The sequence below is a fragment of the Amaranthus tricolor genome, chromosome 2 (genome assembly GCF_026212465.1).
Source record: "Amaranthus tricolor cultivar Red isolate AtriRed21 chromosome 2, ASM2621246v1, whole genome shotgun sequence".
NCBI lineage: Eukaryota > Viridiplantae > Streptophyta > Magnoliopsida > Caryophyllales > Amaranthaceae > Amaranthus > Amaranthus tricolor.
Genome location: NC_080048.1, coordinates 385,995 through 409,161, shown reverse-complemented (window position 1 = coordinate 409,161; position 23,167 = coordinate 385,995). Strand labels below are relative to the sequence as shown.

The 23,167-nt window shown below is 33.1% G+C and overlaps 2 protein-coding genes across 7 annotated transcripts; one reads left to right on the top strand and one right to left on the bottom strand.

Moving 5' to 3' along the window:
- Positions 1–8,900: 8,900 nt before the first annotated feature.
- On the top strand, positions 8,901–22,440 carry LOC130806915 (putative disease resistance protein RGA3). Of its 6 annotated transcripts, none has more exons than XM_057672155.1 (6): positions 8,901–12,395; positions 12,741–12,789; positions 12,957–13,057; positions 18,672–18,790; positions 19,106–19,216; positions 21,857–22,440. In XM_057672155.1, exon 1 carries the CDS (start codon positions 9,010–9,012, stop codon positions 12,319–12,321), a length of 3,312 nt encoding a protein of 1,103 aa, XP_057528138.1. In that variant the 5' UTR covers positions 8,901–9,009; the 3' UTR covers positions 12,322–12,395; positions 12,741–12,789; positions 12,957–13,057; positions 18,672–18,790; positions 19,106–19,216; positions 21,857–22,440. The 6 variants fall into 6 exon arrangements, 3 of the variants coding, with proteins under 3 accessions (XP_057528138.1, XP_057528137.1, XP_057528136.1); XM_057672154.1 differs by lacking the exon at positions 21,857–22,440 and adding an exon at positions 21,521–21,840; XM_057672153.1 differs by lacking the exon at positions 21,857–22,440 and having other exon boundaries at positions 19,106–21,840.
- On the bottom strand, positions 22,292–23,167 carry LOC130807040 (receptor-like protein 19). The gene has a single exon (XM_057672319.1). It carries the CDS (start codon positions 23,165–23,167, stop codon positions 22,292–22,294), a length of 876 nt encoding a protein of 291 aa, XP_057528302.1.

The following is a 23,167-nucleotide window of genomic DNA, read 5'->3' as shown; positions in this document are numbered from 1 at the left end:
GCGTAGGACCGAGTGCCAGTTTTGGTCCAGCTGAAAGCAGGTTGGAATACGTTAGTTTTTTGAATTTATTTGTTTTCTATTATGTTGTATTATTTAGATGCTGTTTAATATCTTATTCACACCCTTTTTCCTTTTTTTTTTTTTCCAATTTCTGAATGAATGGCCGAGTCGAGTCGCTCCATTGGCGAGATTGCCTGCTGTTGCGGAAATGACCCCCCGGGAAAGACATGCTTTAGATGTATACCTTGCTGATGTTAAAGATTTATTTGCCGAATGACAAGCTTTTAAGGGGCATGGCCCTTCATAGTCTGTATTTAAACTAATTTATATTAACGCGTTTATTTATTTATATCAACGCTTTTTACATTAAATTTAATTCATGTTTACATCAATGCTTTTATTAATTTACAACATTACTATACATAATGAATTTCATCTATAATTTCTATAGTAATGACGTACACAATAGTATAACTATGGACTATCTACAAATTGAATCCCATCTACAATTTCTATAGTAAAACTGAACAATGATTTACACATCACGTTACACTATGGACTATCTAAATTTAAAGCATCTTCAGCGGTGTTATTACGTTGTGGTGGTCGTGGCCCGCATAGTTTATTCCAAAGCATAATCCTACTAGTAAAATGTGTTTCTATATGTCTGGAAAATTTGTCAACTGCTTCTCTCCAACGTTGACGGACTGGCGGCAGTGGAGATGAATCGTCGTTCATTAATAGTTGAACAAAATGATTTCTATTCACCCAACATATATGTATAACTTTATTTACACTATGCACGCCCGATGGTTTCCTTAACGGAAGAGCCAAACAGTTGTATAGCGGATTACCGTCTGCAGAACCATAATAAGCAATGCCAATGTTAAGAAATGTTGCTGCAGAGTATAATGCCATCGGTGCATCCATTTAGTGAATATAAGGAGCAAGTCCATTGCCGTGTGAACCAATTCTGAATATAGCATCGTCTAACGACTCCTGCTGTAACAGGCTCAAATTTCTTAATCTTAATCTTCCGATTAATTATTCTGAAATTTCTTTTCGAATTCCTAATCCTTTGGTTATCTAATTCAAATCACCTTTAATTCCTAAACCTTATTCCGATTTTGTAATTTCTTCCAAATATTAAACTTAAAAATATGTATATATTCTTAAATTTCTTTATAAGAACTAAAATATTATTTTATTATTTTATACTACGAAAAGTAAAATTTTAATATTATATTTACGGTTTTATTAAAACGTTACGTTTCAATTTTGTTTCCTTAAACTAACTTTACTACTTATCATTTTAACTTTACAACTTTGATTTAATTATTTTATACCTAAAAATTAACTATATTTTTCTTATTAACTTTAAGTATAGTTTTAACTAAAAATTTTCTAAGTAAACTATCATATTTTCATAATCAAACCTTAATCATACTTTCCCATTAATCTAAAACATTTCACTAGTATAAAATAGAACAAAAATTTGATGAACCATAATCCTTTCTACATCAATCCATAATGTTCATCACTTACACAAGCTATCACCATTTTCTTACACAAGTTAACCTTCTTCTACACTCCAAACTCTTACACATCCACTTACACACTCCAACTCTTACACATTCACTTACACACTCTAAATCACTTACACAAGTTAACCTTCTTTTTCAAACAATCTTATGAACTAAAAAGTTGCCCAAAACTCATTATAAATACCCCTCCTTAGCCATGAGATCACTTGCACCCCCATCATCAAATCTTTCTACCGTTCTTTCTTATATCTTCACTTCATTAACATCTTACTAACTTTATACCCTTTTTATTTGTTGAAGAATCAAATGAAGATGGAGCTTGATCTTATCACTTCTTAAGCTAACAATCATCAACTTTTGAAAAGTTAAGTATTATCTTTTGGAGTTTGGATATCATTTTCTTTTGGGTAATTGAAGATCTACTTCTTTGAAGCTTGGAGCCTTGAAGACTTTCTCTTTTGGTGCTTATTTCTTTAAGTTCTTATTTTCCTATTATTATTCTCTTACTTGGTTTAGCACCACCTTCGGAGGAAAATGGTACACATTTTCTTAACTCTCTCGTTATGTGATATTTATTTATGGTTACTCGATAATATAAAAGCATGATCAATATGATTTTATTTTAGTCATTTAAACTTTACATGGTAATATTAAAGTCATATCCAGTTTAGTGATATTTTCGTCAAAACAATAATACTTTTGGGACACTCGAAAAAAAAAGGCATATATATGGAAATTTTTGATTAATATGATAATATAGATATATATGAATTTTACTAGTTAAATAAACTTATGTCTTTAAAATGATTCCATATCATCTTGGTGTTTTGATAATTTTTTTATTTTGGACTCAAGTAATTATAAAGAATTATTAATCGGTTTATCGGTAAAATAGTCAAAAAACAATTTGTTAAAGTGCTTAGCGTTGTTTTTCTTGAAAACTCATTTCCTTTGGATTTTGGACCCTTAATAACTTGTAGGATTATAGTTTTTTATAGTTATGATAGATCCGTTTTACTATTTTACTGGTTATTTGATAAAATACGTTATTAAGTACTTAAAAATATTACCCTTCACTTTTACGATTATTTATTACATAATAATGACTTAGTTTAGCCTCAGGAATCTTAGTATAGCTACGAAAATTTGTTATTTAATTAATATTAATTTATTAGATACTAGTAATTTGTTTCTGTTAAAAGGGTAGAATTGTCAAAAATTTTGACTAGTGGAAGTTTGACTTATAAGAATGTAAACTATTTCGGTTTAGAGTCTTGTTTGATATTGCATGATATTGATTGTATGACTCTGATAGTAAGGTAACGTCGAACCATGGACCGGCATGTAAAATCCCGGCGTCCGTGTTAGCCGGCACGTAAAATGCGGTGTCAGACAGGGGGTCCGAGAAAAACCCATCCTGTGAAGTCTCGAGCATAACATTATTGAGAGGAGTGACGACTCCCACCACAGTTAGGGTTAAGGACTACGGTCCTCACCTAACCAGACCCTTACATATATCAGTTGTCATTATTGTTGTGATCTTGTGATGTGCTATGATGGTAAAGTTATGAGGCTTAATTAAATTTGATTAAATAAGCATTAAGGTTACCAAGTATTTAGTAGCAGTAATGAACTTTTGCAAGTATTGAGAATGTAACTTAATGGGTTAGTAAAGGTCAATAATGAGTAATAACCTTCTATATTGTGCTTGATGATTATTTTGTAAGCATGATTTAACTATCGCATCATAAGCTTGTTGAGAAATTGTACTCGGCTTTATCGCTGACCGATTTAATCGGCTGTCATCCGTATTATGAATGACAGTATTTTGCAGGAAAATTTAGCTCAGGTTTCGATCCAGGCCGCAACTTTAATTATTCTATCGAGGACTTAGCTTCAATGATTTTACTTGATGACTATATTGTACTTATGTTTTTTTTATCGTATTTAAGTAAACCTTATTTTATATTTTCTCAGTTGTAAGATATATATATTTTTTTTTACTTATGTTTTGAACCATTTTAGTTTAAATGGTTTTTAGCAGTTCGGAGTTTTACACTTCCGCATTATTTATCTTAAGTATAATTATTAATGTTAATTCTGTATCGAGAGTGCCGCTCCAGCTACACCTGCGATAGATACAAAACTTAAGTATTGGTCTCTGTTCATTTGCATTTTCATACACATAGCACGTCTTAAAAGAGACCATGCCTCCTCGCCTCCCAACTCTGTGGCGGCAATAGCTCTAAATCCACAGTTACCATCACTTAAGACATCAATCCAATCAAACAAGTAAGGAGGAAGAATGTGGGGGATGTGATTAGGCCATGAAAACAGTGAAAAATCACGACCTCCTGGATCATATGCAATTATTAAATAAGGTTAATAAGATTAAGTTGTAACAAACTAATTTAAATAACGAAAAGGAAAATCATGTACCGAATAAGTTGAAACTAAACTTAATTCCATCCGAGGATTGTGTTTTCCGACCACTAGATCTACCACTGGATTTCCCGCGGAATGAAGATCTAGACCCTCGACCACGAGAAGATGATCTACTATGTTCAAATTGCGCTTTTATTTCTTCTAAGGGTTTTGCTTGTGGTTGGTCTTCCCTTTCTAGGTGGACTTGCGTAAGGCTCAGGTATATCGGCTCCATCACGGTGTAGTTCATACTCAAGTACCTGAGACAAGCGTCGTACAACTGTGGGATCAAATTTTAAGACTTCATCGACCAAAGATTGAAAGTACTCTTTGTCATCGGCGTTCGCGTGTCGTACTCCTTCGTTGGTGTCATCTCCTACCTCTGTGTACGTCAAAGAACTCCAGAATGGATGAATGTCATCCAAATAATAAGCACCTTGTGAAATGATGGATATATATAAATAACAAGCACACGGCAATCCATGGGTGCATTGAACTACACAACCGCATTTGTTAAGTACATAATCACCCAAATCTAACATACGGTTATGCTCAAGCCGCAGCTGCTCCAAGGCATAGATAGATACATGGCGATATAAAGGTCTGAAGAAATGTTGTCGCAACGACCTTGCTACAAAATTCATGGATTCCTGTAGCGCTTGTCGGATCCTGGCTTGCTGGTTTGTAATCTGTGCGTGTGCCCTTTTAAAAAGGGTATCAAATGAGCTATTACCGCTACCAAGATAATACTTGAAAGACGAGTGTTGGCTTTCAACTCTGCTGATAGTCTGGTTACCCATGTGTAAACATTCATTCGTCCACGCACGCACAAATTTCTCTCTAAGTGGAATCCATGTTCAAGCCAAATACCGAACAACTTTTTTGTTTCTAACCGATCAGGTAGTGTCGATCGATTGCCACCTCTGTTCAAATTCGTCGATTGTAGAACTTTCAACCAAGGGGTTCCATATACTTTTCCTGAATACCTGCCCTTGTTGATTTCTTTTCCCTCCACACAACTTGTCCACCATGTTCTCAACGTCGTTTGCAATATGCCAAATGCATAACAAATGCCACACATCTAAATTAAACACAACATTGAACGTAATTAAGACATATTCAATAAATAGAACGAAAATAATTAATCAACAAAACCTTTTTACCTGGGAAGAGGTCACGAATAGTTGAAGATAAACCTTCGTCTCGATCAGTTACAATGATGCTAGGAGTATGAGCTGTGCCAAAAATATCTCTCAATCCCTGCAACACCCACGAACATGACTATAGCCGCCTCATCTCGCATCAAACAGAACGCAACCAAGTAGTTGTGATTGGTTGGTGTCATTCCGATTACTTCACACAGTGGCCACTTTTGTTTGTATGTTTTGTACGTTGTATCTATCAACACAACATACGGCCACGTACGTATCATTTGGATAGAGGTAGGATTTGCAACTAATAATCTGCTCAATCCCCCTTCATTATCCAAGTCTGTCCAGACCACGTAATTAAGTTTTGTGGCCATATAAAGACAGTGTTGATCTGAAGGGGAGTCCTACCCTTCATTTCTTCCCTCCTTATTGATTGCCTAGAATTATAAATCTGATTCATACTAGTAAAAAAACCAAGAAAATTTTCTCTAATAGAAGTCATGATAAAGGCCGGTTGCACTAAACTGTCGTATGTGCTCCCGAATATCTACATTGATCCTATTTGCCCTTACATGACCATCTCTGTACACTAAAAACGGGTGGTTATGTCTTCCTTTTTCACCAGGACACACCCTTACCGTCCAAGTTTCTCCTGGTTTATGACTACTTGCTACAATCAAAAATTTACACCCACAACTTCTACTTATAGAACCAGGTCGGGCAGCATTATCTAGATTATGTAAATCACCCCTAATATTACCATAGCGGTGACATCTTAAATACACACTAACTCTAGAACATCCTTCTTTTTGTTTATATGAAGCACGTGTAAATTGAAAACCAATTGTTATTGCTATCGCATCGGCCCAACTATGTAATTCATCTAAGGAATCAAACTCCTTATCCGTAACAAAGCTATCGGAGTAATCTACGTTGTCTCCTAAGTTTTCAAAGTCCTGCAAATTTGAAATATGAAACAAACCAACATTAGGTCATTAAAAATTATACATACAAACATTAATAATAAAAACATTCAATAATAAATAAAAATTATAAATTACTTTAATAACTAATATTAAAATATTAGTAATACAAATTAATATTAATTAAAAATTATAATTTACTTAAATAATTAATATTAAAATAATAAATATACAATAAATATAATAAAATAATTGTAATAATAATAAAACAAATTAATATTAAATAATAAGAAAATAATAATAATAACATATAATTATAAATTATTTAAATAAATAATAACAAAATAAGAGTAATGTTAATAATATAAATTACTTACATTAATAATAATAATAATAATAATAATAATAATAATAATAATAATAATAATAATAATAATAATAATAATAATAATAATAATAATAATAATAAAAATACAAATAATATTAATAATAATAATAATATTATAATAATATTAAAAATAATATTAATAATAATAATTTACTAAGACGTATGATAATTTAAATAATAATTATGTATATAATAAAAAAAACAGTCGCACAAAAACCGCAAGCAGACCACGGTGGAGTCGTACAAATCGTGCGAGTGAACCGTGGTTGAGTAGCACAAAACGTGCGAGTGGACCACGGTCCAGTCGCACGTTTAGTAAATTCAAATCAGCTCTAATCAGATCATACGAAGAGAACAGGCCCTTACTAAATGTGAAAATTAGAGGTATTCATTTAGGTTATGAGGTTAATTTCGGGTTAATTAATAATTTCTGATCAATTTAAAATTAGATCTTGTGTTCATTTGATTTTACGTAATTATAAATTAATTTTTAAGGTCGGGTTAAATCAAGTTCGATTTCAAGATCAGATAACTGTCGGGTTGTCAAGTTTGTTTTAAACACTTTTGGAGATAACTAACAAGTGATCAAGTATGTATATCGGGGCTTCGATCATAAAGCTTAAGCTTATATATCCTCCGATATCATGTCAAAAAATCAACAAAAAAAAAACTTACGCTTATAGTTAGACCTATTATCAAAACGATCGGTGGGTATAGTTTCGGATCAAATTTGCATTTTCGTATAGGTCATTTTTTATTTTTCAGTCAGTTTGGGTCGACCCAATGGGTCTTGAGTTTTTTAATAATATTTTATTACTAATTTTTTCATCAAAAAATAAAAGGACATTTATTGTATTTTTAAAAAAATCTTAAAAATAGGACCAATATATTTTTTTAAAGCTTTAACATGGAAATAAAAACTCAAATTACAAAAACTTACCAGAAATATAAAGTCCGAGGTCCCGACCAAAAATTAGTGATGTGGAACCAAGAAAGTTGACAATTTGAAAAAACAAATCAAAATGGCTGGGTTTGAGTTTTAGTTGGGTGAAACTCAATTTTTTTTAGTTTTTTCAAGTCAGATTAGTCATGAAATAAAATTTTGATCAAGTTTTAATTCAAAAAAAAAAATTAATAGATTTACTTATACTTGAAGCTCTAAATTATATTATATACTCCAATCAAAAGATTTACTACTATGAAAAATCATTTATAAAACATAAAATCTACAACAAACTGATATTTAGTGACATAAAAATCACTTTAAAATAATTAAAGGTACAACTAATATTGCAAAAGTTCAATTCATTAGATAGAGAAAAATAAAATTTTAAAAGTTAAAAAGGAAATTAAATTTAGACTTTTCTATACTCTATATTGTCGGTTTTTTTTTGAAAGGAACTCAATATTGTCGGTTTCATAACAAGAAAAAGGAAAAAAAACTAGGAAAAGTTAATATTAATAATCTAATCTTTCACCAATCCGTTTTGAATAATCTAATATTTGGATTATTTTTTAATAATCTAACATTTACTCTTGGTTTGTTATCAGCATAACTTTTTATGTTATAATAATTTAATATTTGGTCTTAATTTGCTATCAGCATACCCTATTAGTATGCTGATAGCAAACTTAGGACAAATATTAGTTTATTAAAAAATAATTTAAAATTGTGATTATTCACAGCAAATGAGTGAAAGATTTGATTATTAATATCAAATTTTCCAAAAAACTATATGAAACAACATAAGCGAAGTGGGTGAAGAAAAAAAAATACAATTGTGTAAATATTTAAAATTAATGACAGTACAAATAATAAAAAAATGTAACTGAAATAGAAAACAAAACATTTGATGACACTTGATTAAAATATAACGGACTTGTGGACGATTTTAGTGTGTAGTCATTGAGGTTAGTTGACATCACTTAAATGTAAAATAAAATTAAGTAATATATGTAAATGTATCTTAGATGAGTTGGTTAGGGTATTGTGTTCTACATGAGTGACCAGGTTTCAAAATCCATATTGGATCTGCTACACGCACTGCACACTAATTACACACTTACTACAATTGATTTTTTATGCAATCTAATGTGTTATTTTGATTATTTATATACTGAACTATGCACGTCTAAAATTAGAAAAAGAATATTATGAAAGTAAATTTAAACAAGATCACACTTTCCACGCAAAAAAAAATCACATTTGAATATTTTTTTTTTCTTACACATTAACCACAATATATAAAAAAAAGATGAATAACGTCAATAATAATAATGTAGCAAGCATTTCAGAACGAGAAAGTATGGATGGCTACTGAATGTGACATGTTTTGTGAGAAAATATTACTATTAGTAGTAACTATTATGAAATGGAAATGGAGGAAGTAATATTATACAGGGAGTAGGGAATAATTACATGTGAATGGAACAGCTTTGTCTAATAATACCATTCTTTATTCACCATATCACTGCACAGTGGCATTAGTCCTTTGTTTACCATTCTTTATTCACCATTTCCAAACTCGTACCATTTATTTCTTTCCTAAGTTTTTCTATCCCTTGAAATCCGATAAATTATGGAAGTCGCAGGAACAGCTTTGTCTGCAATCCAAACTATTCTTTCTGCATTGCAAACTCCTCAGCTTATAGAAATCATTTCAATCTATGGCTATGAATCCAAACTTGATGAACTCCAAAGCACCGTCAACATCATCAACAATGTGCTTCGCAAAGCCCAGTCCGCGCAGGAGCTCCCAGATGATGTCCAAGGATGGATCGAGGATCTTAAGGATGTTGTTTTTGAAGCGGAGGATTTGCTCGATGAGTTTGTCACTCTCGCCGAGCAGAACAAGCACTTGAAGGCTGACGGTACAATATCCAAGAAGATGAAGCGCTTCCTTTCTCGTTCTAACCCTTTACTTGTTGCTTTCAAGATGTCTAAAGGGGTGGACAAGATTCGGAAGAAGTTGGATGCTTTTGCTTACAACAAGCAGTTTATCATGGAGTTTAATCATGAGCCTATCAAGTATAGAAAGCCTGAGACTTGTTCGTATGTGGATGTTGCTGAAATCATTGGAAGAGAAGGCGACTTGGAGCATATTGTTGGTAGGTTGCTTGATTCTGATGTTCAAACTGATGTTTCTTTCCTGTCTATTGTGGGTATGGGAGGATTAGGCAAGACTGCTCTTGCACAGCTTGTGTACAGTGATGAAAGAGTTGAAAGTGCATTTAATTTGAGACTGTGGCATTGTGTCTCTGATCAACATCATAAACAGTTGAACATTACTGGGATTCTCGGAGCAATTTTAGCTTTATGTACAAATGAGAAATGTACAGATCAATCCTCCTTGCAGATTGTGCAAAGTCAACTTCAAAAGAAATTATCAGATAAGAAATACTTGCTTGTTTTAGATGATGTGTGGACTGAAAATCGCAATCAATGGATTGAACTAGTAAGTTTGTTGAAAGTAGGTCAAAAGGGGAGTTGGATTGTGGTGACTACACGTTCACAAGTGACAGCAAACTTCATGGGATATGATTCAATGTACCAGCTTCAAGGCTTGAAAAAGGAAGATTCATGGAGCTTGTTTGAGAAGGTAGCTTTTAGTTCAGAGCAGTGGAATCATCATGATGACTTGGTCGAAATCGGGCAAAAGATTGTTGAAGCATGTGGTGGAGTTCCTCTTGCCATAAGAGTGGCAGGAAGTCTTGTATATGGCCAAGACAAGAAAAAGTGGGAAGAAGTCCAGGAAGTGGGTGTGGCTAACATGGGCAATAATGATATCACACAAATATTGAAGCTAAGTTATCATCATCTTTCATTCTCATTGAAAAATTGTTTTAGTTTTTGTGCCATTTTTCCGAAGGATTATAGAATGAAAAAGAACACATTGATAAACCTTTGGATAGCACACAACTATATTGTTCCATCACACAAAGGTCAGAGCATTGAAGATGCAGGTGAGGAACATTTTCTAATATTGTTGAGAAGGTGTTTCTTCCAAGATATAGAAAAAGATGATGATACTGGTGAGGTAGATTCGATTAAGATTCACGATCTTTTGCATGACATTGCTCAAGATGTCTCGAGGAAGGAGATTTTTGCAGGAAGTGACAACCTAGATAAAAATATTCGCCATCTCTCACTATTCAACGAGGAAATTAATTATGAAATTTCTTGTTTGGATATACCGCGTTTACGTTCGTATCATGATTATAGGTTTGATGGGTGTTTTAGGCATGAAAATAATTTTCTTGTGGAGAAATTAGTGAAAACTTGTAGGTACCTAAGGGCATTAAGATTAAAAATTATAGATTTGTCAAGTTTAAATTACGTAGGTGAATTATTGCATCTACGATATTTAGATCTCTCATTAAACCGCTCATTAGAAGTGCTCCCTAAATCAATAACAAAATTATGTAATCTAGAAATATTAATTTTAGATGGTTGTGTCAGTTTAAAAGAGTTACCGGAAGATTTGAGTAGGTTGATCAAACTTAGGGTCTTAAATATTTCAGGTTGTTTTCAGTTGAAGTATATGCCCAAGGGTATGGATAAGTTGACATGTCTTTATAGACTGAGTGATTTTATAGTGGGTGGTAAGAAAAGTTATACAAGTTGGTCAGAATGGTTTTTAGAATTAGAAGAGTTGAAAGATCTTCAAAACCTCCATGGTCGACTTAGAATTGAAATAAAGTTGTCTAAAAATGTAAGTCAAGATCTAATCTGGGAGGGGAAAAGATTTTATTTGAGGGATAAAAAACATCTCAATCACATTCGTATTGATTTTAATTATGAGATAGATTCTGGAAGAGTATTGGATAATGAGGGAGCAATAAAATTGATGGAAGATCTGCACCCACCTTCTAGTCTTCGCTTTTTTGAGATGTGGTATTATCTTGGTAAGCTAATGCCAGAGAGGATATTCCATCTTTCAAACCTTGTAAATCTTGTTCTTTATCGTTGTTTCAAGTTGGAGTACCTTGAATGCTTTGGAAATGTAGAAGAAAGGTCAATCCTCCCTTCTCTTCAAAAACTTAAGTTAGAAATACTACCAAAATTGAAAGGATGGAGGAGAGGAGGGGTTGGGGTGGAAGATAACAACTCCTCATTATGTCTTCCTTCTTTGAAGGAATTACATATAGACTATTGTGAGGAGCTGACGTGTTTTCCGGTGTGTCCCAGATTGGAGGAATTGTTTTTAAGGAAATTCAATACAAGATTGAATGGGATAATGAGAAGAACAGAAAGAGATGATGAAGAATCAAGTGAAGTCATTGTTCTGGAATCTTCAAAATTGAAACACATGAATATTGATGATGTGGCATGGATGAATTCACTGCCTATTCAGGCTCTTCAACGTCTTGAAACCCTAACAATATTTGAGGATCTGGTTGTGGAGAATTTGGGAGAAGTATTCCGTGCTTGCTCTTCTCTCCGAATTCTGAAGATTAAATATTGCCTCAATTTAAGGAGTATAGTGGCTGGAGAATTGGAACATCTCTCTGCTTTGGAGACATTATTTATATCATCGTGTAAAAATCTAAAATTCTCGGAAGAAAAAGAAGAAAATGACGGTGTTGGATACAATCCATCCATTCTTCCCTCTCTTCTTACCTTGACGTTGTATGACCTCCCAAAGATGGAGCATCTGCCAAACTGGATGCAATTCTTGCCTGCTCTCCAAACTCTTGAAATATGTTGTTGTAGCCTGAAAGCAATCCCGAATTGGATGCCCAAACTCAACTCTCTCAAGAAACTTCATGTTAAGCTGTGTTCAAAAAGCCTGGAGAGAAGATGCAAAGAAGATCCACCAGGAGAAGACTGGCCTTGCATTCAACACATCCCCAACATTCAATTTATAGATTGTTTTTTAAGTGAATTCTGATGAAGATCATTGGGATGAAGAGTATTCTGATGAAGACAATGAATAACACCATAGCTCTCCTGGCCCATCGTCAGGTTAGTTTTTAGATTGATATTTTTAGAAGACAAATAAATCAGTAGTATTCCATAGCTCCCTCTATGGTCAGTTGTTAAGTCGTAAACTATAACTAAATTAATTCACCTTCTTATTTTGTAAACTAACGGCTTTGCTTAGGCTAATAAATTTCTAGATCATAAATTTCTAAATTGGTGTGAAGTCTCTTGATTTAATTAATAAATATTACTCATTAATGCTTTGTTTACAATTAAAAATTGGCATCTAGCTACCTATCTGAAGCGTATCATTTTCATATTTTAGCTTTTCTTTTTTTTTTCTTTTTTTTTTACACATGTAGTTTTACAATTTGATTTTCTATTCAGGAAACACAAAATTCTGGTTTGGGATAATGGCAACTTTATTGTTGGAATGGTACGTACTACATCGATGAAATAAAAATGGTGTATGCACTTTATATGTCATTAGAATTCGTGCATTGTATATGGCCTCTTTTTTTGCAGAATACAAATTTGTATACCTTCTTTCTAGTGCCACCATCCTTCTTTGTGTTTATACTGAACTTTCTCTAATTTCTGCAGGTGCAAGTTGAAATTCTACCCAAAACGAAGCCTCAATTCATAGCTTGTGCAAGTTGAAATTCTACCCAAAACGAAGCCTCAATTCATAGCTTTTGTCCCGGGTAATACTCATATATAGCTTTCATTCTTTACATATACACTTATATATCTTGATGCTAAAGAGTGCTGGGCATCGACCTTGTTTTTAGGCCAACCAAAAAACAATTTTAGAAGGCGGAAAAACCTTGCATGAGTTTCCTGCTAACTATTCTTAAGTTTTCACTTTCCATAAATGTCTTGTAGAAGAAATAATGGAACAAAAAGCCTTGTATTTGTATCTTTGAAGACTCTTTTATAGGTCTTGTTTAAGGTGTGAGTGACTACGTTTCCAGCATTGTTTACCTTGATCAGACATATGATCCTCAGATCAGTAAAGGTCCTCTGAAGTACTAGTGTATTTCACTTCACTTTCTCTTACATTAAGCAGATTGAAATGAATATTTTGAGTGTACTATTGGGATGTTTTATTTCACATCGATGAATTAAAGATGGTATGCACACTTTATAAGTTATCAAAGTCCTTCCTCCCATAGTCATATGGTTTTGGGATCGTAATCACCTTAGCTTATAGAGTGTGTTCAGCTCGTGTTTCCACAATAAGTCCAGTCTAATTTAACATCACAAGCATAAATTAAAAACATAACAATGGATGATAGTGTACTATGTTCATCACGCATGGACTGAAAAAGTTGATTCTGTATCAAGTTTGTCATGTTGAGATAGAACAGTGAAGGGTCCCGATCAAGGAGCTTGGCGCTACAATATTGTCCTACCTTGCTGCCGTTTCAAGCACCTACACAGCTTCTCTAGATTCAGAACAACTTTGACTTGAAGAAACAAGGAGGTTTTCATACTCAGTGCTGCTGTTTTTGGGAAGCTTCTGAAAACAGTAAACACTCAAATAAACTTTTGGAAAAATTTTTGGGAAGCTGCGCCCAAGATTGAATAAGCTTCGCTTGAGCTTCATTAATTTCACCCAAGATCAGTAAAAGCTTCTGGAAAATTTTTGTGAAGTCTCGACCCGAAATTACTAGAGTCTCCGGTGAGATTTGTATGAGCTTCGACCGAATCTATCAGCTGCAACATCTTCTAACAGGAATATTATTATTATTATTAATATTAATATTATTATTATTATTATTATTTTAGGTGTTACTAATTATTATTTTCAATTAATAATAATAATAATAATAATAATAATAATAATAATAATAACTTTATGAAACAAAATCAGATCAGATCAGACCAGATCAGGTCACACTAGATCAGACCAGATAAGAAAGATTCAGATCAGATCAAACTGAATCAGACCAGATCAGATCAGACCTTAGTAAATTCAGATGAGATCTAATCAGATCAGACGAAGAGAATAGGCCCTCACAAAATGTGAAAATTAGAGGTATTCATTTAGGTTAATTTCGGGTTAATTAGTAATTTCTGATCAATTAAAAATTAGATCTTGTGTTCATTTGATTTTTACGTAATTATAAATTAATTTTTAAGGTCGGGTTTAATCAAGTTCGATTACAAGGTCAGATAACTGTCAGGTTGTTACGTTTGTTTTAAACACTTTTGGAGATAACTGACAAGTGATCAAGTACATATATCGGGGCTTCGATCATAAAGATTAAGCTTATATATCCTCCGATATCATGTCAAAAAATCAACAAAAACAAAAACTTACGCTTATAGTTAGACCTATTATCAAAACGATCGGTGGGTATAGTTTCGGGTCACATCTGCATTTTCGTATATGTCATTTTTTATTTTTCAGTCAGTTTGGGTCGACCCAATGGGTCTTGAGTTTTTTAATAATATTTTATTACTAATTTTTTCATCAAAAAATAAAAGGAAATTTGTTTTATTTTTAAAAAAATCTTAAAAATAGGACCAATATATTGTTTTAAAGCTTTAACATAGAAAAAAAACTCAAATTACAAAAACTTACCAGAAATATAAAGTCCGAGCTCCCGACCAAAAATTAGTGATATGAACCAAGAAAGTTGACAATTTGGAAAAACAGATCAAAATGGCTGGGTTTGAGTTTTAGTTGGGTGAAACTCAATTTTTTTTTAGTTTTTTCAAGTCAGATTAGTCGTGGAAAATTTTTTTGATCAAGTTTCAATTCCAAAAAAAAATTTAATAGCTCTACTTATACTTGAAGCTCTAAATTATATTATATACTCCAATCAAAAGATTTACCAATATGAAAAATCATTTATAAAACATAAAACCTACAACAAACTGATATTTAGTGACATAAAGATCACTTTAAAATAATTAAAGGTACAACTAATATTGCAAAAGTTCAATTCATTAGATAGAGAAAAATAAAATTTTAAAAGTTAAAAAGGAAATTAAATTTAGACTTTTCTATACTCTATATTGTCGGTTTTTTTTTTGAAAGGAACTCAATATTGTCGGTTTCATAACAAGAAAAAGGAAAAAAAACTAGGAAAAGTTAATATTAATAATCTAATCTTTCACCAATCCGTTTTGAATAATCTAATATTTGGATTATTTTTTAATAATCTAACATTTACTCTTGGTTTGTTATCAGCATAACTTTTTATGTTATAATAATTTAATATTTGGTCTTAATTTGCAATCAGCATACCCTATTAGTATGCTGATAGCAAACTTAGGACAAATATTAGTTTATTAAAAAATAATCCAAAATTGTGATTATTCATAGCAAATGGGTGAAAGATTGGATTATTAATATCAAATTTTCCAAAAAAAACTATAAAAGAAATACAATTGTGTAAATATTTAAAATTAATGACGGTACAAATAATAAAAAAATGTAACTGAAATAGAAAACAAAACATTTGATGACATTTGATTAAAATATAACGGACTTGTGGGCGGTTTTAGTGTGTTGTCATTGAGGTCAGTTGACATCACTTAAATGTAAAATAAAATTAAGTAATATATGTAAATGTATCTTAGATGAGTTGGTTAGGGTATTGTGTTCTACATGAGTGACCATGTTTCAAAATCCATATTGGATCTGCTACATGCACTACACACTAATTACACACTTGCTATAATTGATTTTTTATGTAATCTAATGTGTTTTTTGATTATTTATATACTGAACTATGCACGTCTAAAATTAGAAAAAGAATATTATGAAAGTAAATTTAAACAAGATCACACTTTCCACGCAAAAAAAAATCACATTTGAATATTTTTATTTCTTACACATTAACCACAATATATAAAAAAACGATGAATAACGTCAATAATAATAATGTAGCAAGCATTTCAGAACGAGGAAGTATGGATGGCTACTGAATGTGATATGTTTTGTCTATATTTTTTGATCAAGTTTCGATCCCAAAAAATTTATAAAAAGAATATTATGAAAGTAAATTTAAATAAGATCACACTTTCCACACACACAAAAAAAAAAAATCACATTTGACTATAATTTTTTTTTCTTACACATTAACCACAATATATAAAAAAACGATGAATAACGTCAATAACAATAATGTAGCAAGCATTTCAGAACGAGGAAGTATGGATGGAGCAAAAATGCAAGTGTAATACTTTTCCCGTTCCATAACATTTGCTACTGACACATGTTAAATGAGAAAATATTAATGTTATTAACAAATGGAGGAAGTAATAATATGTAGGGAGTAGGGACTAATTACATGTGAATGGAACAGCAAGTCTAATAATACCATGTGGGGAACACGAAACATCAACATTTATGTGGCATTGGCGCTACAATATTGTCCTACCTTGCTGCCGTTCCAAGCACCTACACAGCTTCTCTATATTCAGAACAGCTTTGACTTGAAGAAACAAGGAGGTTTTCATACTCAGTGCTGCTGTTTTTCGATCTAACTGCGTTTCATTAGTTTTTCGTAAGTTGTCACTTCCTTTATTTTCAGCAGTCTTATCTTAAATATAGAAGAGTTTGCACACACACAGAAACACAGAAACACAGGCTGAGGTACTAACATCAAAGCTTATTTTTCTTTTGTTTTACACACACACACTTACACACACATATTTCTATCTATGTTTGAGTAGAAACTTCTCCTTTCACAATACATGCACCAGAAGCTGTGGTGACTGTCGACACAGTAATTTATGCATTTTATAGGATTGAGTCCTTAAGCCTTTTAATTGTTTCTAGTGCCTAATCTAAGACCATAGTCTTTATGTTTTTTGTCCAAATAGAGGTCAACTGGACAATTTTATGCTTCTACTTAGACTCTGCTGATGACATATGCGGTTTTTGGATCAATTATTAGTGCAGATGATATGTGGAATTTCATTTGCATTGCTGTAGTAATTACAGATATATATGCAGATCTTCATGTATTTTCGATCAATCTTCTCAATCTCTGCCTTCTCTGTTTTGTATACTTCTTGGATAGCTAATCCTTATTGCACTTAATATCAGCTTGGCAATTCCCCTTTCATGCTGCCACGCTTTATCTCTTGGCCTGGAAAACTTGATTCATGTAGGAAAAATTTAGATGGTAAAATAGTGAATGGATTTATTTGGAGAGGAAGATGAGTGAATATGTAGAATGAATATTGTTCTTCATTGCACAAAAAATTGATTACATCAATGGGTATTTATAGTGCAAGTTTACTAAAATATCTTAGATATTTTTAATTTTTTAATTACTTTTCTAGGATCTTCCATTATATTATCTTAGATATTTTTATTTTTTAATTCTTTAATTTAGATATTTTTATATTTAATTAAAATCCTAGATTTTTCTAGATTATTTTAACAATTCTGTGGAAGTAGCGAGTGCTCACAGCCAACAAGTTATACTATTTTTCTCTCCGTAAGATTCCAACGGATCTAGAGACCTTTCTTCTCCTGGGTCTTTTCATTTTGTATTCATTTAGCATCAGCTTGTAAACTTTACATTATAATTTCCATGTTCTACTCCCTTCCTCTGAAATGACCTTCACGGGCTTCACATCTGTGGTTGGCACCGAGTCTATGAATAATAGGTTAATTGTAGCAAAAAAAGTTAAGAATTGGCTGAGAGAGAATATGAAGGTAAGACCTCTGATCTTACTTTGTATTGAAGAGTAGAGATTGATGAATAGAGAAGTGGGAAAGTAAGTGTAAGTGTAAAATTGGAAAAGAGAGAAAGAGATTGATGAGTAGAGAAGTGGGAAAGTAAGTGTAAAATTGGAAGATTTGATTTTCATTTAGAAGTAATATACTTTATATTGAAGGGGAATTCTTGTAGCAGTTGTAGCACCTCTGATCTTGGAAAGGGAAAAGGTTTAAATTCTTAAACTGCTTTATTGAGCAAAGCTACTTGGAGAAGGATAGTAGATAAAAATGAGGGAAAGTACAGTCTAGGTAGTATATCCTCTACATGTTTTTTGATTTATAAGTTGTTCTTGGGGAGCATATTCAAGTAATTGATGGAAGCTTTAAGTAGCATTGTTGATAGAAATGATGAATTTTATTAATGCAACTCTTGTATTGTCATGTCTTTATGCAATTAAAATTTAATACATGGAAAAAGGGAATAACCTTTGCACCTATTAACATTTCTTCTGCATTTACCCATGGTAAGGTTTGCATTGGACAGTGGAAACTTGTGCTATATTTTTCTGTATCTTTGATTGTCAGTGGTCCTGACACTTCTTTTTATCCATATCCTGTGTCTGGTTTAGGAAATTCTTGATTACTCCCATGTTCCTGGACGTGCTGTTCTTCATCGTGGTCGCCATCGCCATGGTGCTAGAGCTACTACAGATGGGAGGAGGTCAAACTTGATCTTATGGTGCAGAAGGTATCTCTCTTGCTTATACATTTTTATAAAAATTCCTTGATTTTAGAAAGCAAATCACACACTAAAAAGGCCAATATTTGGTGATAGATGATTGATATCCTTATTACTTATTATTCTCCTTTGGTTCTCAAAGTTCGCAATTAAAAAAATTTATTCCACCCGACATCTTGAAACCTAACCAATACCCCATTGCCACTAAATGAACTGAAAATATTATGAGCAAAAGCAATCTATGTTCCGAAATAAGCTAATGTTATTTATGGCAAGAAAAAGAATGATGTATTCGCTGGAACTCATCAATGATTGATTATGCAGTTCTGTCTTCCGAGAGCTTAAGAAATATAAGAAGGACTTTTCTACAGGTGTGGAGAGTGTCAACGGGAGAAGAAAGAAAGGAAGCAACTGTCATTTGCTGCGACCAAAGAGGTTAGTATCATGGACAGCTACATTGACTAAATTGTATTTTGCTTCTCTTGAAAACTTGATATGGTTTTTGCTATGTTAGGTCTTGCATGTCATGAAATATAAACTCTATAGTTATGTTAGGAGAAATTTGAACTCAATACATTAATTGAAAAATAAATAATATGTACACAAAAAATTAACCCCGACTTAATGCGTTTTAGGCCATATAGTTAGACCGCAATTGCTCTGTCGCGGGTGTCGGGTTTCGGGTAAGGTCATTTCTGATCGAGTCATTTTCAAGCCGGGTCAACTACAGGTCCGCTCGATTTGGGTCTTGAGTTTTTTCATAAAAAAATATTACTAATTTCTTATTAAAAAGGCATAAAAAAATAATTTTCTTTTGTTTTTATAATGTTTTTATAAGGACCAATATACTGCTTCTAAGACTTTAATGTACTGGAACCATAAAAAAATTACTTTAATGTAGAAATAAAAACTCAAATATAAAAACTGACAGAAAATATAGTGAATCTCGATGACGTGGAATTGAAATAAATTGAAACAAGAAAAACGGGTCAAAACGATCATGTTTGGGTTTCCTTCAGGTTTAACCCAATTTTTTCGGTTTTCCGGGTCTAGTTAGTTTAAAATTTTCATATTATAACCCACTGGATTTTCAGTTAGGTTTCGGGAATCGTGTCGGATAATTTTGACGGGTTTACATATGGCCCATCATTACAAGATAATCTTCTATCTATTGTCAATGATGAATTACAAAGGTACATTCAAATTTTACCATGAAAACGTTTGCCAAAACCATTACGATGCTAAGAACAATACAAACAACAATGAACAAAACAACATTTGACAATGTAAACTAATCAAAAAAGACACAAGGATTTAAGGAGGTTTACCCAATGATGGTTACGTCCTCCGTGGTGTGTAGTTTCTGTTTATATTATCTCAAGAATGTATAAACAACACTTACAAATGAAGAATTACAATTGAGTAAGAGATATAAACAAAAGGCTATGTGTTTGGCTTAGGGGTTGTGTTTGATGTGTTTGATGTGTGAGTATGAGAGCTCTATATATAGTACTAGGTACATGAATGTCAATAGCTCACTTGAATATAGTATTAATATAGAGTAATGAAAAATATGAAATAACTCCAAGAACTTAAATTGTCGAAAATCAGCATCCCATGCACATCAGAGGATCCGCTCGACCGAAACAGGGAGCTCGCTCGGTCGAGCGGCTGGGTCGAGTGAGCATCAGCTGCATTCTGGAGCATTCTGTCTGACCGCTCGACCTACCAATGAGGCTCGCTCGGTCGAGCGGGTAGGTCGAGCGACCTCTCTGCTTCTTCTATCAGAATTCTGATCGAGCTACCATAAATACAAACCTTTCTACTTCTTCATTAATCTTCATTAACACCAATAATTTCCATGAATACTCTCCACATAATTACACCCTTTTGGATTCCACAAACCAAGAGTCACACACTTGAATACACACTTTAATTTGTGCACTCAAGTCACACATACCATTCATAACAATCTCCACCTTGACTTGAGTTCACCCAAGTCAAAAACATTCATCAATCCACTTCATAAACAAAAGAAAATATACACACCTCAAGTGCCCCAAAAGGCATTATCTCAAGCAAGGAGCTAAATCAACCAAGTCAACACATAATTCAAACTTGGTTGTAGGTAATGACTTTGTCATCATGTCAGCTGGATTCTCCGTAGTGTCGATCTTTTTCAATAACACCCTCTTGTGCTCAGCTTCATCCCGGATGAAATTATACTTAATATCAATGTGTTTGGACCTTCTATGAAATGTATTTTGATTCCTAGCCAAGTGAATTGCACTTTGACTATCATAATGCACACTTACCTCACACACGAAATTGCACATTTCACCAACAAGACCTTTAAGCCATTTTGCCTCCTTGAATGACTCCGCCACGGCTATGTACTCCGCTTCGATTGTCGAATGAGCAACCACAACTTGCAAAGATGATTGTCAACTTATCGCCGAACCACCCAAAGTAAACACGAACCCACTTGTGGACTTTCTATTATCTAGATCACCACCATAATCCGAGTCACAAAACCCGGTTTAACTCATCATTGGTGGTGCCTAGGTGACAGATCTCTTCATATGTTAACACTCTTTAGTTAAAACCACTTATAATATTATATTTCATCTGGATCAAGAAGTTTCCACAAATGGATTTTGTTTAAATTTTTCTATGTCAAAAGCTATTTTTTCCTATTAGAATATGGTAAATATCTTGACACACATCACACTATTGCAGAAATTATTGAAGAAGGATGGTGAGTCGGGTTCTTAAGCCGCTTGTATAGTTACGTGGCTTCCTTGTATAAAAGTGGAGTCCATCTTTGTAGGGAAATAACTTCTGTCAATATAAAGTAGTAAGTCCTAGGAAGAAGGGTGTTTCCTTTTTAATTTTGGGTTGGCCTTTTGCAGAATATTGTAAATTGATTTGGTCTTCTTTTTCTCATTGCACTGTGTATGTAGTAGCCAATACTATTCAGATAGGCTTAAACCATTAGAACTTTCATCTCTCGATGTGTATTTTCAAGTGCTCGAGCTATATGAGGAGAATTTTCCTTCTTTTTTTTTGCATCAGATGCTTCCTTGTTGAGATTTCGGAATTAGCTTGTTCTTTGTAAGCTTTGTCTACGACTGCAAGGTGCATTCTTTCCGAGTTTTTTGTTTTGTTTTTTGCATTAGTTATTCAGAAACTTTTTTGTTCTCTCTGGATTGCTGGTTGCTCCATATGCAACGACGATAATAATGTCAGAACCTTAATCTAAAAAGATTGGGACCGATTGATTGCTCCATATAAATTTTAAAAAAATTAGTATTAAGAAACAGGAAGAAAATTTATTATTCAACAGAACACCATTGAAGAAACATACTGAAAACAACTCATTGAATCGAAATAATATGGATTTTCATGATGAATCTATCAAGAAGCTTGCAGTTCCGTTCCCTATATCTTCTGACTTTCTTGGTAGATTACTGTGGCATATATTATCAAGAAATCATACTTACCTTCCTCTTATGTAGGATCCTTCAGTTTTGTTTTGGGTTTACTGTCTCTGCCTCCGTTGCTTTCTTCTCCCCTCGTGTTATCTTTCTTACGCAGGATCTTTGTGACCACTATATTAAGATGTTTATAGTACCATTCCCTCCACCTCTTGATGTAGAGTAGAGGTAATATGACTATGCTGATTCCCATTGGAAACCCAACTCCAGCACCCCTGATCATCCATTCTAACCAGCTCTTTGAACTCCAATCTGATCCTTGTGAAGGAATCGATGGATCAGTTTGTCTTCCACGAACGGGTGTCAATGGTGGACCGTACAGTCCTTGGTTGCCTTCTGAATGACTGAAGTTGAGTTCCTGTTGGGATCTTTCCCGAAAGCTTATTATAAGATAAGTTAAGTACTCGAGGAAGTTCAAGTTTGCAAATTGTGGAGGTATCTTGCCACTGAGATAGTTACAAGAGAGATCAAGTGATTCTATAAGACTCAAATTCCCAAATGATGATGGAATATTGCCTGAGAGGGAGTTGTGAGAAAAGTTGAGTACGATAAGAGCATTTAGATTTCCCAACTCTTTTGGTAGCTCACCATGGAAAGCATTATCCGAGAAATAAGTATAACCTTTGAAAGTGAGCTCCTCTGCATCTTCATAGTAATCATCAGTATTCGGGGAGTAATAAAGCAATTGATCAAGGCTTGGCCCTTGGTCTATTGATTGAACGATCATCGATTTAAACTTGAGAAATGTTTGATCACTGAGCCTGCCGCTGAAGTGATTAGAAGCAAGGTCCAAAATATGAAGTTGTGGCCAAACTGAATGATTCTCTGGGCAGAGTATGGTCCCCTTGAACTTATTCGATCTGAGGACGAGAACTTGCAATCTCAGCAT